Genomic DNA, 16,486 nt, shown 5'->3' with positions numbered 1-16,486 from the left:
AGTGGGCACAGAGAAATGAAGTAACAGAGGCAATATATAATTTTATTGTTAGACTCCCTATAGCATTCCACTTACCACAGCAATCACATTTTCTTGCACTGAAAAGTTTTTCTTCTTACAACATGTCACAAGAAGCAGGATTATAAAAAGCTTTAATAAAAAAAAAGTCAGGGTAAAGTCTTAGAATTGTATAAGCCTATGATTTGCACAACTTCTGTGTATTTCCCCAACATTGCTTTTCTAACTCAGTAGCAGATCTTCATAAAATTATACTCAAAAGCATCACTGTATACAACAAACACAAAAAATGCTTGATCTTTCCTAAATACAAGCCTTATTTGTTATTTGCAAATTGATAAGAAGTATGTAAGCTATTTCTGTTCTGTTTCTCCCTGCTGGGACCAAAGACATAGCTCCCCTTGGTGGCATTTAAGACTCAAAGTGACAAATAAAATGGCTCTTTCAACCATAGAGGCACGATCAAATGCAACCTTGTGCTTTTGCCATCAAAGAGAACAGGGAACTTTTGCTATAGCAGTCCTTAAAAGCTAGCAGCATAATATCCTCTACTGTGTTTGTGCACAGCTCCCTAAGACTCGATGTCCACACAGAGTGAAAAAGTGGTAAAGGCACCTTTGCTTTACAGCTGTTTATGCCAGGCCGGTGCCTAGAGCCTCACAATCCCCCTGGCTTTTGGGGTTTTAAGCAGGAGGAGTCAGAAAAGTTACCACAGGGATAACTGTCTTGTGGCAGCCAAGCGTTGATAGTGATGTTGCTATTTGATCCTTCAATGTTGACTCTTCCTGTCATTGTGAAGCAGAATTCACCAAGTGTTGGATTGTTCACCCACTAATAGGGAACATGAGCTGGGCTTAGACCATTGTGAGACAGGTTAGTTTTACCTTACTGATGTTGTGTTGTTGCAATTGTAATCCTGCTCAATACAAGAGGAACCGCAGGTTCAGACCCCTGTTGCGTGCACTTGGCTGTTGAGCCACTGGCACGAGTCTACCATCTGTGGGTTTAGGACTGAACACCTCAAAGTCAGAATCCCACCTAGATGTAGTGACACCGCAGAGCCACCGGCGCCTTGGTGGGCTCGTGATAACAGTCATTCAAGTTTGACCCAGGAAATGACAGTCTTGCTCAGAATATAGGAGAAGGAAAACTCCTATCTTCAAACCTGGGTTGATGGAGCTCGTCCAGCCTTTTATGGTCTGCCGTCTAAGAGAAGGGCACCCTTACAAAACCTACAACCTGTGGACTTTGCTGTCACCATCCTAGCTCGCCAGGCCTGGCAATTAAACCTCAGGTGTAAAGGGTGGTGCCAGTTCTGCGCAAGCTGCACCTCACCTAAACAATCCCCTGCGCAGGCTGGAAGGGCTTGGCTCTCACTTGTCAGTATGGACAGGTGAGGGTTGAATCAGCAGGTGACAAGGTGCATGGGAAGCTGCAGATCCAACATTGCATGTGGGCGGACCAGCGCATGGGTTCCTCGAGATTGCTCAGGAGATGACAGTCCTGATCAGACACTCCCTGATTGCCTAAGCACCCTTTTCAAACCAGATTTGCATATCCCACTCGCCCTTGGTCATCGTGCTTGAAGTAAACGTGGCTTAAGCCCTTCCCAAAATACTTGCTCACGAAGCCAAGCCATCAACATATATTTTTTAGGGTTTACTCTAGACTTTATTTAGTTACCTAGGGAACTCTAGAGGTTGAAAATGAGGTACCTCAGGATGGTATATAAGCAGATGGTTAGGCAGCAGCTGATTGGGAGTTCTGAAAATCTGCATTTTTGCAGTTAGATATATGAGTGTGTTTTGGTGGCTTTTATTGTTTAAATCCTTTAGTTTATCTAGTCCAAAGTCTGTTAGCAATAAACAGTACTTGACGCCAAACTTGGTTCTTCCCTTAATAACTAGAGAAAGATACATTCATTTCTGTCTGTCTGAACTACTGTGAAGTTGGATCTGCTTGTTTTACATATTTACTTGTGATCATGGATACAAATAGCCACATGAATTACAGTTAAAGAAAGTCAGATCCCTCTGATATTCTTACCCTTTGCAGGAAGAACTGGGACCAATGCCGATACATAGCTCTAGTGGCAGGTCTCTGATAATGCTGTAAGTGTTCTGTCAAAACGTTTTCACTTAGAAAGTGAAGTACAAATTCTAAAGGTTGTTGTGTTTATAGTTAAGACACTGGTGCTTGGAAATCTATGTATTTAAGATCATAAATCAGATAGTTCTCTGTGTTCATGTTTAGCAGAGTATTCTTACAATAGCTTGCCACACATCTTAAATGTTGGAATTATAACACATGCAGGAAATAGGCAGAATTACGAAAGGCTTTTTGCATGAAACAGATCTTAAATACAAAACCAGTACAAAGTTTAAGCAGTATTTAGGCCCTCAAATAATACAATACAGTTTTGGTATAAATCAAGCCGATGAGGAGGAGTTACTGTACTACTCAGCATTGCAGGTTTGTATCAGCTCTGATTTCAGTCACAATAGCAAATTTCAAGCTGCATATAAAATAAAACATGAGTCCTTTTGTTCTGTTTCTAATACTTAATATCCAGTCTTGAAATAATGTTGTATACCAACACATCAAAAGAAATTACTTTGCATCATCATTCTGCAAGTAACAAAGAAAAAAAGGAAGCAGAAATCCATTTGAAAGGAGCAGAAATATTTTGCCAGGTGTTTGAGGAAGATACAAAATGTAATCACATGTGAATTCTCTTACTGAGAGATACAGGTTCTGCACATAATTAGAAAGGCAGCTGAACCAAAACAACTTCTGCCTTAAAACTCTGCACCAAGAATTCAAGTCTAAACTTGAAGTTTTGCCACTGATTTCTGTGCACCCAGTTTGTGGCAATGGATTAAGTCCTATTTTTGCCAGCTGATAGTATGGTCTCATACTTGTTGATAGCTCTTGCTACCTTGTAGTACAAGGTAACACACTTGTTTTCAGATACTCTGTCCAGTACCCATATTGCATGGGAAGAATTTTTTCCTCTCGTAGCTATTAACTGGTTTGTCTAATTGGAGAACATTCAGCTAGGAGATTTCTAGCTGTCTGCATAAATATACATTGGATAGTTTCAACTCAATGAAAGCCTATTGATTACAAGGAGTAACAACTGCTTATCATAACATCCTGGTTTCTCAATAGTCACTGAGCAAAGCCTCTGGCTCCAGAGGTTAAACTGAGTTTATGGTTTGTAGGTTTTGTGGACAAAGAGTAAAAATACCACATGTGAAAAAAACATGACTCTCACTTTAGTAGAGCAATTGACACTACTACTTATTTACATGTAGCTTGGCTTCAATCTAACTTGGATTCCACTTGTGTATTTTCATTGATCTCCTACTAATTAGTTGGAATTTCAGTTCCGTTTCTGTTGCTGATGCCAGCAAGTGGGACTGGTATCTGACATCTGGCTTTATTTCAACAGGAAATCGAAAGCCTCCATGCATATGCATATTTCTTTGGAAGTTTACCTGCTCTGAAAATACATGGCTTCTACAAACATGTTTTCATGTCCGTCTTGACCTTCTGAATGAGATACTTTGCAATTAAAATATCAAGGAGCTACTGAAGCAGAAGTGACATCTTGCTACCAAGACCTGGAACAACTCCAGTAATCCAGCCACCTTGCACAGTCATGATATGCAGTTTTAGCAGAGCTTTGTCACTGACAAGAAGCAGCAACTGCAAAGTCAAGCAGACTCATTTCCATGTAGTTCTACAACTGTTTTTCATTTGCTTAAATATAGCACTCAGCATCATCTAAATGCATCTTAAAAGTTTAATCCATTGATTCACATTTTTGTTTTTCACCATCCCTCAATAAATAAGTAGTCTTTACATACCAGGGTCATTGTTCTGTGTCCCTACTTGCAAAGGAAATGGCTATTATCTAGCCAGTTTGACAGAGAAAGAAGTTTCTTATGAACATCTAGTTGTTTGATGTGAACTAGATCTGCTGAAAGATTACTGTTACCTAATGAATGTGCTGTGAGAATTGGTAAAGTACAAAAATCTATATATGTACAAGTCTCTGTCCCACTGGTGTCAGCTGTGCATAAAAATCTAATACTGAAAAACTGGGAGAGTTTTCTCTATTACAGCTTGTGGCTGCCTGCAATGCTGAAACTGGAAGTATGTGTTTCTACTGCAACCATTGTAGAGATGTCATCTTAGCTAGTTGAAGCCCATGTCAGACTATATGCAGCCACAGCTTAGTCACTGATCCCTTAGAGCAGTCACATATACATCAGACCAATCTCCTCAATGTCTTTACCACCTTAACAACATGAACAACTTGTGTACCATTAGAGCTACTGTATACATTCATGACCTTCCTTTGCCTGTTCTTCCAAAAATCAGGCAGTAATGGGTTCCTCTTCACATTTCAGCTATGGTATCACGTATTGCTTTTCATACCTGCAGGTAATAATTGGTGTGGTGTCAGGGCACCCCTCTGAAATGTTTACTAGTAGCTAGATAGAATTATGCCTGCAGCTTAATGTCAGTGAGCCCTTGGAAATTTCAGTCTGCATGGTGGATAAAGGTAAATGATCGTATTCTTCTACTGATGCAGTTACTGAATTATGCTGGCAGCTCAGAATCAATGACTTCACTTCTTTTTTGAAGTTGCTATTTAGAAAACCATAGATAACAGGGTTGACACAGGTGGAAGCCATAGCTACCAGGTGGCACAATGAGAAAATCAGATTGTGGTGGCAAGGTGAAATGATTTTGTAATTCCAGTCCACGATGGTGTTGAAAACATGCAGTGGTAGCCAGCAAACAGCAAATGCAGCAACCATGGATGCTAACAAAATATTTATCCTTCTCAGCTGAACTGCTCGGTTGCTATATTCACTTTTCTCAAACATGTCCTTTCTCTTCTGTAGACGTAAGTAGATGCGCAGGTAGCAAAGTATAATGAAGAACAGTGGTATGCAGTATTGCAAGAGCAGTAAAGTGGTAGTGTAGATAAGTCTCTGTTGCTCAGAAGGCCACGAGTCAATGCAGATAGCCTTGTCAGTGGAAAAATTCAGGATGTGTGAGAGCTGCTCATACAAATCATTAGACAAGATGGACGTAGTCAAAAAGGGCAGGGACATGAGACATGCCAAAGTCCAAATTACTCCAATTCCTAAATAAGCTTGGGAGATACTTGGCCTCCAGCCAGTTGGATTTATGATGAGCTGATGCCTTTCCAGAGCAATAAGAACAAGGGAAAGAATTGACACTGTCACAGATGTGCACTGAATGAAAGAGGTCATTTTGCACATGACTTCCCCAAATATCCAATAGTCCATCATGGTGTAAACAACGGTGAAAGGCAGACAGACAAGACACATAAACAAGTCTGAAATTATTAAGTTGGAAATTAGGATGTTGGTGACATTGGCCTTTTCCTTCTGCCTGGCGATGACAGCGATCAGACAGATGTTTCCCACAATGCCTAGGACAGTCTCCAGGCTGTAAGAGGTGGCCAGAAAGACAGTAAGGTCAGTGATGTTCCTGCACTGATTAGAAATGTGCACAGGGAAGCTTCGATTTGAGCTCGAGTTCTTACTGCTCAGGAAAGGAAAGCCCTCATTAACAGCCCTTGTCTTATTCATCCTGAACCCCAAAATATTTATCAAAAAAAGATGATAATCAAAAAGAATCTGGGTCTTCTGTAGCCAGTCCAAAAAATGTTTTCTGTGTTCTGTTCGTCTGTGGAAAATCTGGGTTTATCTGCAAAGGAAAAGAAAAAAGATTGCTTAGTTATGCAATTAGACATGAGTTAACAAAGGGTGGGGGGGGGAGACAGGGAAACACATCAGGGATTCTGTGTATATTCTGCTACTTCCATTTATATAGTTCACTAGATCATAAAATGGAAGCCTTTGCTTCTGTGCAACTCTATTGAATTATGACTGGTTTTACTCTTTGTAAGGTTGTTCCATGGATTTAAAAACACCTTAAATTCATCATTTAATTCGGTACAGTCCCTTGAACATCTACATGTAGTAGAGTGTTGACTCAGGAAACCTGGATTAAAACACATTTAGGAAAAAAAAATTATGTTTGCAAGGTTCTTATCCAGAACTGAACAGAAGACACATTGTGGGGCTGCATTTACCCTCAGCTGAGTTAAACATCAATGTGAAAAGGCATATTAGGTGCATAAATCCAACACTAACACATCTTATGTGAGTTAACTTGTGAAATGCATTTGTGATTGCAGTCAGAACCCACATTTCCTTGAGACAATCACCATGCAAAAATTCAGGCTCATATCCTCAGGAGGAGTAATGTGGGACAATTTGTTGAAGTCTAAAATAATTCAGAATCATTTCAGCATTCTTCATCTTCTGCACAGCTGTGATAGGTCACGGGAAATGCAGTCCAAATTTCCTGCTTCCCAATCCTGGATGAACTCCAGTGCCCATGAAGCACTAATGTCTCCCTCTGGGTGTCTAATATGGCCATCACAAGGTTTATCAGAAATATAATCCAGCTTCCTGATTTTGGCTCAAAGAGTGGATGATCTGAAAACATCTCTTAATTCCTTGTGAGAAGCTTCTTATTGATTCTTCCTCATCATAGTTTTGGGTTTTTTAACCAACAGAATTCAAGTGTTTTAATAATATGTGCTATCTCCTGTTCTTGCACAGGCAGATGGGTCTGCTTCTTAACCACTGCTGCAAGCTCTGAGCTGGACTTTCAATAGGGTGTCAAGGAGATAAACCTATAGAGTTAACTGAGGCTGCACACTTTGAGAAACCTCAGCCCCAGGAACGGCTGGACTCTGCCAAATAGCTCCTGGGCTGCTCTCATTATCTGCCATAGATTGCTTTATAATCCTGACCCTGGAGTCCAAATGGTCTATGTCCAGGAATCAAAGGGGAAAAAAAGTCTGACTCTGCTGGGAGTTCTCCTCAGACCAGAGGCAGTTTCGTTCTGTACAAAGGTTTGTAGTGTGAAAAGTAAATAAATACTTTGGGCACAACATGATTTACCCATTGCATGACCCTTTCCTCAGCAATAAAATGCCACTCAAGTAAGTTTGCAGGGTTGTGAAAAACTTCTGAGCTTCATAAAAACAAGTGGTCAAGATATAAATACATAAATAAAATGCTATAGTGAGCTTATCACTTTGTTTTAGTACCATTTATTGCTGAGCAACTGCATGTGTAAAGGTAACCAGTACTGTACAAAAAAGCATTCACCATCCTACACTTTTTTGTTTGCTTGACTTTCTTGTTATGACTTTTATTGTATGCTTCTGGAGGTGTTGCCTCTTCGAGATTAACAAAGGCAATAGTATACAGTAAATGAAAAGATACCTTGTGATTCTTGTTCTGCTTGATCAGCAAAAAAATAGAACAGTGAATTATTTTGTTGTTTGTTAGACCTCTTGATTTATCTATCTGTATCGCTGTATCTGAGACAGTCAGGATAGTCACACGAGTAAAATATACTATCCTTTCTTCCTCTTGGTCTTTTCTTTCCTCAGTAGTTTAAATCTTAATTAAAGAAGGCAAAGAAAAATTTCCGAATTGTAGATGTAGGTATGACTCTGTCCACTCACTTTTGTCTTGTTATTCAACCCGTGTGAACAGATTGATTTTTTTAATGTAACTGAAAGAAGCAACAATGATGATGTATGGATTGCATTGTTACATATGAGGTGGGCATATTGGTCTGTTTTGGTGTTTTAACTGGTATAGAATAAAAAACCATCAACCAGCCCTTTAGCTTTTAGTGACTGCTGGCCAATGGAGATGCTGGAAACAAAACAGAGCACAGGGATATGTATCCCCGAGTATTATTTGGTACTACTCAAAGGAATACTGTCTTGGCATTTGGACAGGACAAGCAGACTCCACTGTAAATAAACACACCAGCTTTTTACTACAGTCTAATCCTGGTGTCCTTAGCTACAGTATCCTCAACAAGAAACACATGGTTCTCTTTTTGTTGCTTGAAAAATGTGTGCTGAGTTATTACAAACATCTGTGCCACACAAAGTAAACCCTGTCAAGGGTCCCAGTCACTTCTGAATATGTTGACGTGTCAGTGAGGTGAACTATAAAGTTGTAACAAAACAGAAAAGAAGTGGAGCCACCAGAAAAGCAGAAACCAGATCCCACAGCTTTGAGGGACAAATTCCCAAGAAGAATGCAGAAGGCAGAGCATGTCTATGTGTCTGTGGGAGATGGCAAACACCATGGGGATAAAAGGCATCTCTGAAGACTCAGCAATACATTTTGTTGGGTTAACAGCTCACTCTTTTAGCACCTTGCATTCCATGGTGTCCTCCACAAGGTAACTGTCAAGCACTTCCTGGACATTCATGCTTCTGGTACTGCCCAAAGGCAAGTAAGGAAGTATCACCCTCTTATCACAGATAAGAGGACTGAGAGAGGTGAGACATGAGTTTTCCAGCGTTTCAAGGTAACCTGTGATGCACTGTGCAGTATATAAAACTGCCTGCCAACTTGATGTCAGAGCCCAGATCACCTAGGTCCATAGTTCTCTATAGCTCTTATTCCAGCAACCATACTATAAAAAGTAGTTATAGAAAAATAAATGCTTCAATGACCTTATACTTATGTACCCTACTATGGTATCCTCGGATAGTAGATTCTGAAGGTTAGTTGCTGCCAAAAGCTGTGTTATCCCCAGGTGTTTGAGGCCATTCAGTTTGGTCTAAATTAAGAGCTGGTAATAAGCAATGTGTAAACATACTCTTTAGACATTTGAATCAAATGTTAACTTGTATTTTGAACCACCAATGCAGTGGGAACAAAGGTGTTAGTCACCTCACTGTATCGAAGGTTTGTCAATTACCCAGTAAAGTATAGCAGAACCTTTATTGGCTAAAAAAACCCAGAGTTTTGTCTCCAGAAAGTGAAGCAATACTTACTTGGCCTGTAGGAGTAACAGGCATGCTTCTTAAATCAGTCTGCTGAGGGAGTGCAGGGAAAAGTTGGATTATTTTTGACTGCTTGTTTGGTTTTTAATGAGGAAAGGTACTGCTGTTCAGAATCCCTGATGAACTTTAGCGAAGACATCAGTAACAAAAGCTAAGATGCTCAAAGTAAAAGGGTGTTCTTCTCTGATGCAGGATTAGATAACTTATCTAAAAAGCAAGTGTCACAAAAGTCTGAAGCAAATAAACAGGATACAGAAGTAAAAAAGAACCTTTCAGATTTCTTTTTAGTGTAAGTTAAATTCCACACTCACGTCTTTTATAACCATTTATAACTCTGCTGTCTGTATTGAAAGCAAGGAAGAAGAGTAGGCAAGGTTTGAAGGGTTTGTCTTGCTGAACAACACAGCCTTCTGAACTAACAAATTTAACTCAGGTTGTCTGAAAAAAAAAAGGAAACAGACCATCGCTAGGCAGCTTGAAAGCCTTGTCCCAGGGGCTTATCCTGCATTTCCTAGGAAAATTCCTCAAAGTAAAGGGAATTTGAAGAGATAGATCTGGGAAGAAAATGGAACGCCCAGTGGGTCTCAAGGAGACTGCTAAACAATGTGGCCCCAAGCAGTTAATGCATGACTGCCCTTTTGAGAGATCTTTGGATTCAAGGCATCCTATGAAAACCTCTGTATAAAAATGCAGGATAAAGCAAGAGACTACTACTGATGCTGTGCTGTATGTACTCAGTGGGAAAGGGTGCATCATTCTTGCAAAGCTAAACATGATCATCCCCTCCCTGTAACAGAAAACCAGTCTCTAGACTCTACATCTGTCTGTGATGGTCAATGTGTATCAATTGTCACATCAGATATAAGTCTAAGAAAAAAAGTTCACAGTTTTTGGCTTCATTGTCTGGTACTTAGAAGCAGTTGCTTAACTGGCTCAGAACTTGACTGTCTGCTCAATCGTGTTTGCTGCTCTCAGTCCATAAGAATTCCTGAGAGAAGTGATTCCTAAAGATATGAAGGGATTGTGTTACTTATTTAAACAGTTATAGCAATTATCTGGAGTAAAGCAGTGGCTGTCTTCCTCTTAGAAACTAGAAACAAAGTAGCAGTGGAAAGGTTTAACAGAACTATGAAATTCATATTGCAGATGTTAATTGGGGTGATGGTGACTAGCAGTGGTATCCCCTTTTCACTAGCAGTGATGTTCTGTCAGTAAAATAGATTTACCCTGTTTGGCCTTATATCCTAGAGAAAGGTTATAAATCATCTGGCTATCACCACAGGTTTCCAGGAAGGCAACACTGAACTAGAAGAGGAATCCTGCCACCATATACACAGGCATCCTACAGCAATTTAAAATGAATGTGTTTTGTACAATGAAGTTTAATGGTGGACTTTCCACCTTTGTTTAACTCTGTGTTACAAAAATACTGTAAGCAACTACCTTAGGTCATTGAAAAAGCTATATATGTTAAAAATTTCTAAAACCTGCATAATTTAGGGTATAGAATGGCTTGTGTGTATTAACATGTTACAAGTCTATAACATTGGGAGATGGCCTAGGAAAGGGAATATTTTCCCACCCTCTCACAGCTTCGTATTTTCAGAATGAAACCTTTTAGAGGTTATGAACTTATGAGATTTGATACTGGTTTCTGCAGGAAACCAGGGAAACTTTACAAAGCACCTACTCCAACTTTTTATTGTTAAATTCCTAATAACCTTACTAAAGACACAGAGCCAGTTTACAAGGGTAAAATGTGACTGGTAAAGGTAAAATGGTCAGCAGACTGGAGTGGCACTTAGTCCCTTATTCCTTAAGAGTAAAGGCCATTGTAACTTATCCTGTACCCCAAAGAAAAACATTGTATTTATACAAAGGTGACCTTATTAAGGAGGTGGTGAATCCTTAAATCATTGTAAAGGGCACCTTAGAAGACAGCTGGTTAGGATATCTAGAGAGCAACACGGAATGTACTGCCAGAAACTATATGGGTTGGGTGGGGAACAAAAAGTCTCAGGAACTAGGAGATAAGAAGTGTTTCCGTGGTAACCAGGAAGGCTTTTTGTCACACCACAAGGTGGCAAGGAGCACACCTGAACCCCAAAGATCCCCAAGAAGCTCCTTCTTGCACCCTGAAAGGTTGCAAAGCTCAGCTTAGTAGATGCAAGAGTTGGAGCTTTCCTAACAAGTCAGACTGGATCCATTTCTCAAACATAGTCTCCTGCTTTCTTTTTTTACAATCAAAAGTGATAACTTTGATAAAGATACCAGAACATTTATCAGTCTGAAATAGATAACTTAGAGAATCCTTACCTGTTATTGATTGAGAAAATCACTGCTGCTGCTGCATATTTCTATCTTGGAAGAAAGGAGTGTTGTAGCAGCAAAGTAAGATCTTCTGTGTCCTATCAATCCAGAAGAGAAGCTCTCCTCACTGTTTCTGTAGGTAATTAGGATGGCACCTCTCTCCCTCCCTCTCTTTCCAGCCCTCCTTCCTTCCATCCCTTCGGTTCAGCCAATGAATTCTGCTTGATGATTATGGTCTGACTTTGAGGTTCTGGCTCCCTCTGCTGTTACATAAACGTAGAAAATATACAAACACTTGAGAGGAATAGCGACTTCAGCAAAGATCTATGAAGTTATCTGAAACGCAGCATGCACTTGTGCTGCATACAAGTGTGCACTCAATTGGAAGCTTGTAAAGCAAAGGGGCATCGTACAGGAACAGAGCCTAATCCTGTTCTCCATTCTGAGCCAAGATTTCTGTAGGGCTCAAAGACAATTTTGCCTCGTAAGTATGAAAAGGTTGCCAGTATTGGTTTTCTCAATTTTTCCATTCCATCACAGACTCATGCTGAAAGTTTATTTTAGAATGATCCAAGCTACAATTCCTGAAATTGTGAAAGTGAAAGAGGTACATTTTTATCCAGGCAAATAACTCAGAAATGCAAGAGCACTCAGGCAAGATGGAAATAGAGGAAAAGAAAGATTTGCAGAAATGCCAGTTTTCTTTGTTTTCCCCAGGCCTTCCTCGTGAAAAAAACAAGGCAGAAATCAAAATTGCAAATTTTTCTGAAGAATTGGGAAAATACACAGACTATTTCCAAAGGCTGTAATAGAAGAGGCTAATTTCAGTTTTTACTTAGAGTGGGTTTTTAAGCTATGGTCTACTTATCTAGCCCAGTGGCTAGTGCTATTATGGGGCCCTTATAAAGGTATGATAAGTAGTTTTAATAAATGGATGTTTTCATTTGTAGACATGTAGTATGTTAATAGAAATCAAACATTTCAATATCAAAAGAAGTACTAGCTCTTATCAATTAAACTTACCAGCTCTTATCAACTAAACTGTGAGAATAATTTTTCATTTGTACTGTATTCTTTCTTTCTTTTATTTTTTCTGATACCAGTTCTTATTCTGCTCATCTACTTCAAGATCTCAGTTGACATCTTTCACCATTAGAGAAATAAGCAAAGCAGAAGCAGGATTATTTAAGGTCTTTCTAGGCTATTTTGGCATTTTTAATGTCTCAAGATGCCGAGAAGCATAAAACAGAATCTGTGTAACGAATGGCATAAGTTGGAGTGTTGTCCTTAGTTATTCTTCAGGAATACTTGAGCTGCTTCTTATTTTGTATTACTTACTTTTTGTAGTCTCCTTTTCAGGAACTTTATTTACCAGCTGGTTTGAACCAGCACCCCGATATTCCAGCATTTCCCTTTTACCCAGGCACCCCAGAAGATGACTTTTCTGATCTGATTAGGAAAGAGGACATGAAGTCTGTGCTTCAGCTGAGAAATCATCAGCCCACATAGGTCTTGAGCCTCTTGCCAGCTCCTTAGGAAGTACAAGCTTCCGATCTTATTGGAGCCAGAAATGCTAAAATTATTTACTTAGCTGGCCTGTTCACTTCTGTTTCTTCCTTAATTTATTTATCATACATTTATTTGTTCTGCTGTTCAAAGCATTAAAGAAATGGGAGAAAGACCACTAGGAAACAGGAAGTTCTTTTACTGAGAGCTATTTTGATTTGAGAAGCTGTTCTTGTCCCTCTCAGCTTGCAGTATTCTTTAGCCAGTCTTATCTCCACACCTTCCAAACATCTAAAGAGATGCCATGTCACTTTTATTCTCACAATGCAGACATTTGAGCAGAGCCTGCAAACTTGGAAATTAGCATCTGCTCTCTTCTTAAAGTCAACAGAGAATAGCTGCAGCACTGTTCCTGAAAGACTGCTCAAGGCTCTGCTGCCCACGGATCAGGAAATGATCCCTAACCACCAATATGGCATCTGGGACTTTCTTCTTGACAGATTTTTAGAATTACCAACTGTAGTAAGGTTCTGGCCACTTTTTGATGAAGTGAATGGGGCTGCATTAGAGTCCTATTACACACAAATTCTTTCCACATCATGTCTAAACTGCAGGGTGAAAATGCTCACTATTAAAAGCTAATGTGGGAACAGTACCTGGGTCATTCCAACCCTGCCCTAGTTGCTGTAGCTGGGACTTGCATGCACACAGCAGTCACTGAGTGTAAGCTAGGAGATATTGCAGAGCGGGAGCTGCTATGCAGTAGTTGTCTAAACTGTAGCATAGAGGGAAAAAAACTACAGCTAGCTTGGAGTGAGAACAGCAGCACTAAGACAAAGATGTAGATGCCTGTTTCCTCATCGAGGTGGGTCTTGTAGGCTTGGTGCAGCACCTTGCTGAAAGGGATGCTGGCACCCAAGCTGGTTGGTTTGAATCTGGCCATGTTTTATTTCACTACACAATGGAGACTACTGAGCACATATCTGTGGAGAGTTGCTGTGAAGATCCTGACTCATCAAGGCTCATGCAAAATGCACAAGCAGTACTCGTAAGAGGTTGCATAAGGATTGAAATTCATCTATATGCAGGATACTTGCTGCTGGGAAGCAACATGGAAGTACTGTATTCCCAGCTATTGCTAGCCACATGCTGGTCAGACTGGCTGTTTCTGTTCATATCAGTAGTCTTGCACTGATTCTACCAACCAAGGGATCATCTCCTGTTTGCTGTTGATAGGGAATGAAGTAAAGAAACAGTAGCTGACATGCGGATGTCTTACTACCCACAGAGCAGTGAGAAGACTTGCTCCCACTCTGCCTACAACATGTGCTCCTCTTATGGGAAGGCACAGGGGAACTGTCTTTATTTTTATTACATATTTATTACATATTACTTGTCTATGTTTATTACAAAAGACAGTTGGACTCCATGGAGACTGTATGTTTCAAGGGGGTACAGGTACATGGGGAAATAGTCTTCCCTGCTCTGGGCAAATAACTTGCTCCTGCAAGTGTTTATAGTGACAGTAAGGCCTCTACTATGGCCTCTGCTTTATTGGGGGCAATTAAGCATTTCCCTGGGAGTGACAGGATTGTCACAGCATTGGGATTACAGCTGCACTCTGGATGCTTTGAGGAGCTCCTCCAGTGTCTTGTCAGAACTTCAGCCATATCAGCCTTCATGAATGGAACCTTGACGCTCTGTCTCTTTCTTTCCTCTGAACATGGAATTTCAGAGGCCAATTCTCCTACAGTACATTTAGCAAATCTAATTGTGTTCCAGCATCTGGAGTCCTGCTCTGTCTGGCACTGTTAAACAGTGAGTGAACAGCATCCACAAAGAATACTACTAAGTACTTAATGCTGAAAGCATACGGATAAAATGTACCATGGAAGAGTACATAGTCCAAGTGTGTGCTAAGCTTATCAGATCTACATGGCATCCCTGTAAGCATTTTGCACAAGTTTGATTTGGCTTTATTCTGTCAGTATCTCTATCTCTCTCTGAATTACAATAAGTATTTTAACCATTTTCAACTTTCTCCAGTTTTTTTCATTACCCTGTTTCCATGGAGTGAGCTATGAAATGGAGGTGTCTTCCCAGGGATTTTTCTGAACTGCTTAAATGATGTTCAAGCCTTCAGAAAAGTAGCCTTGATGCTCAGGGACCCTAGGCAGGCCCTTATAAATGCCTCTGGCGCTTAGGAAGCTGATAGTTTGATCCCTTATATCTATACCTACATCTAATCTGTATCAGTCTCCTCATATATACATATAACTGGGTGAAATCATTTGATCCACCCTCAACAAGCAGAAAAGTGAGGACCTCTCCAGTGTTTGCTACCCACAGGTGGGAAGGGCTATAGTCAACTGCAGTGATGCCCACTCCATTACTGTTAAGAAGGTACAGGGGAATATTGTCAAAGTGAGCTGTCATTAGCTAGCTCTAACTAATCCTAAGGTCCAAAAGTTTAAGAAACTACAGTTGTATTTCTAACTTCACGTGAATGACTTTCTGGTAGTGCCTGGAGATGTGGATGTTTTATTGTTAGCCACTGGTAAGCTGTTTTCCTTAGTATGTGCAGGTTTTCTACTTGTATACTCTCAGCACTGCATTGGAAAACAGACCATTTGACTGGGTTTTCCTAAAATAGATATTAAAGAAAAGCTGTTTCCATCAGCTGAAATATTTCATTGTAATACACTTCAGCAAGGTAGAGGAAAAGCAGAAGAAGAAAACACCTGTGATTCCAGTGCTGAATAAACTGAACACACTCAAATGATTTATTTGGGCCTTTTAAGCTGTACTGTACTCTTGTTATAATTGCTCTTAATATTGTCTAAATATGTTTATAGGATATTTCTCATATAAACCATTTTCATGGACTTTGCACCAGGCACAGTACAGTACCTGAGGTCTATTGGCTAAACATGTTTAATAGTCTAGGTTTTCTGCACAAACAGCTTTCATGGGGTTGTTAGTCAGTGTACTTTGATCCAAATAAGGTTATTACAGGAAATTCTACCCCGATATGTATGACTACAGACCTATTTATATAGCATTACTTTGCAGCAGGTTGGACTCTCAGTCATGGGCTTACCTTTTTTGTAATATACTTGTCATCTCCTGGAGAATATATTCCCTTGTTTGCACTAACAGATTGATATACACAAGGCACGAGAGGAGGAGGGAGCTTTCAAAGGGCTGTTTTCTGCTCTGTTTTATCCTATTCTACGAGTATACACATCTGTGGGGGTATCTCAATGAGCGTTATAGCATAATGAATCAGTTTGTCTGGCAAAAATTTATATAATACCTGATACTCTAAAAGCTAGATAATTTGTAAATCAATAATTACATTTACAAACATTTACAGACACAGTGAATTATTCTGTTTTCAGCAAGACCAAATGGTGACTCCTTAGAAGGAAAAGCAGTGATTTGATATATGTGAAAATTTATTTAACTCTGGATCCCAACAGGAAAAAAGTCATAAAGTTATCTGTGGTAAAGCTTGGTTAGAAATGTGTACGTTATAAGACAAACCACCTAGTGTCAGAAATTAGATAGATGTGGCACAATTAGAGCTGTGAAAGGCACAAGGCAAACTCCTGAAACCATGTTGCTTTGCTGCTTTTCTCTGAAGGAGAGATCCAGAGCACATTCAATTGCCAATGTAGATGCAGAAGAGGAAAACCACATCATGTGGTC

At 39.9% G+C, this 16,486-nt stretch overlaps 1 protein-coding gene across 1 annotated transcript; it reads right to left on the bottom strand.

The window, feature by feature from the left end:
- Window positions 1-4,520: 4,520 nt before the first annotated feature.
- On the bottom strand, window positions 4,521-5,654 carry LOC101869115 (neuropeptide Y receptor type 4-2). Its single transcript, XM_005153900.2, has one exon. The coding sequence runs from the start codon at window positions 5,652-5,654 to the stop codon at window positions 4,521-4,523; it is 1,134 nt and encodes a 377-aa protein (XP_005153957.1).
- Window positions 5,655-16,486: the final 10,832 nt, after the last annotated feature.

This window comes from Melopsittacus undulatus, chromosome 4, assembly GCF_012275295.1.
Source record: "Melopsittacus undulatus isolate bMelUnd1 chromosome 4, bMelUnd1.mat.Z, whole genome shotgun sequence".
In the NCBI taxonomy this organism is placed as follows: domain Eukaryota; kingdom Metazoa; phylum Chordata; class Aves; order Psittaciformes; family Psittaculidae; genus Melopsittacus; species Melopsittacus undulatus.
Note: the sequence above shows the minus strand (reverse complement) of the source record. Positions and strands in the feature narration are given on the sequence as shown.

Excerpts from the sequence above, each read along its gene's own strand:
- LOC101869115 (XM_005153900.2), bottom strand. The coding sequence starts at position 5,654 with ATGAATAAGACAAGGGCTGTTAATGAGGGCTTTCCTTTCCTGAGCAGT.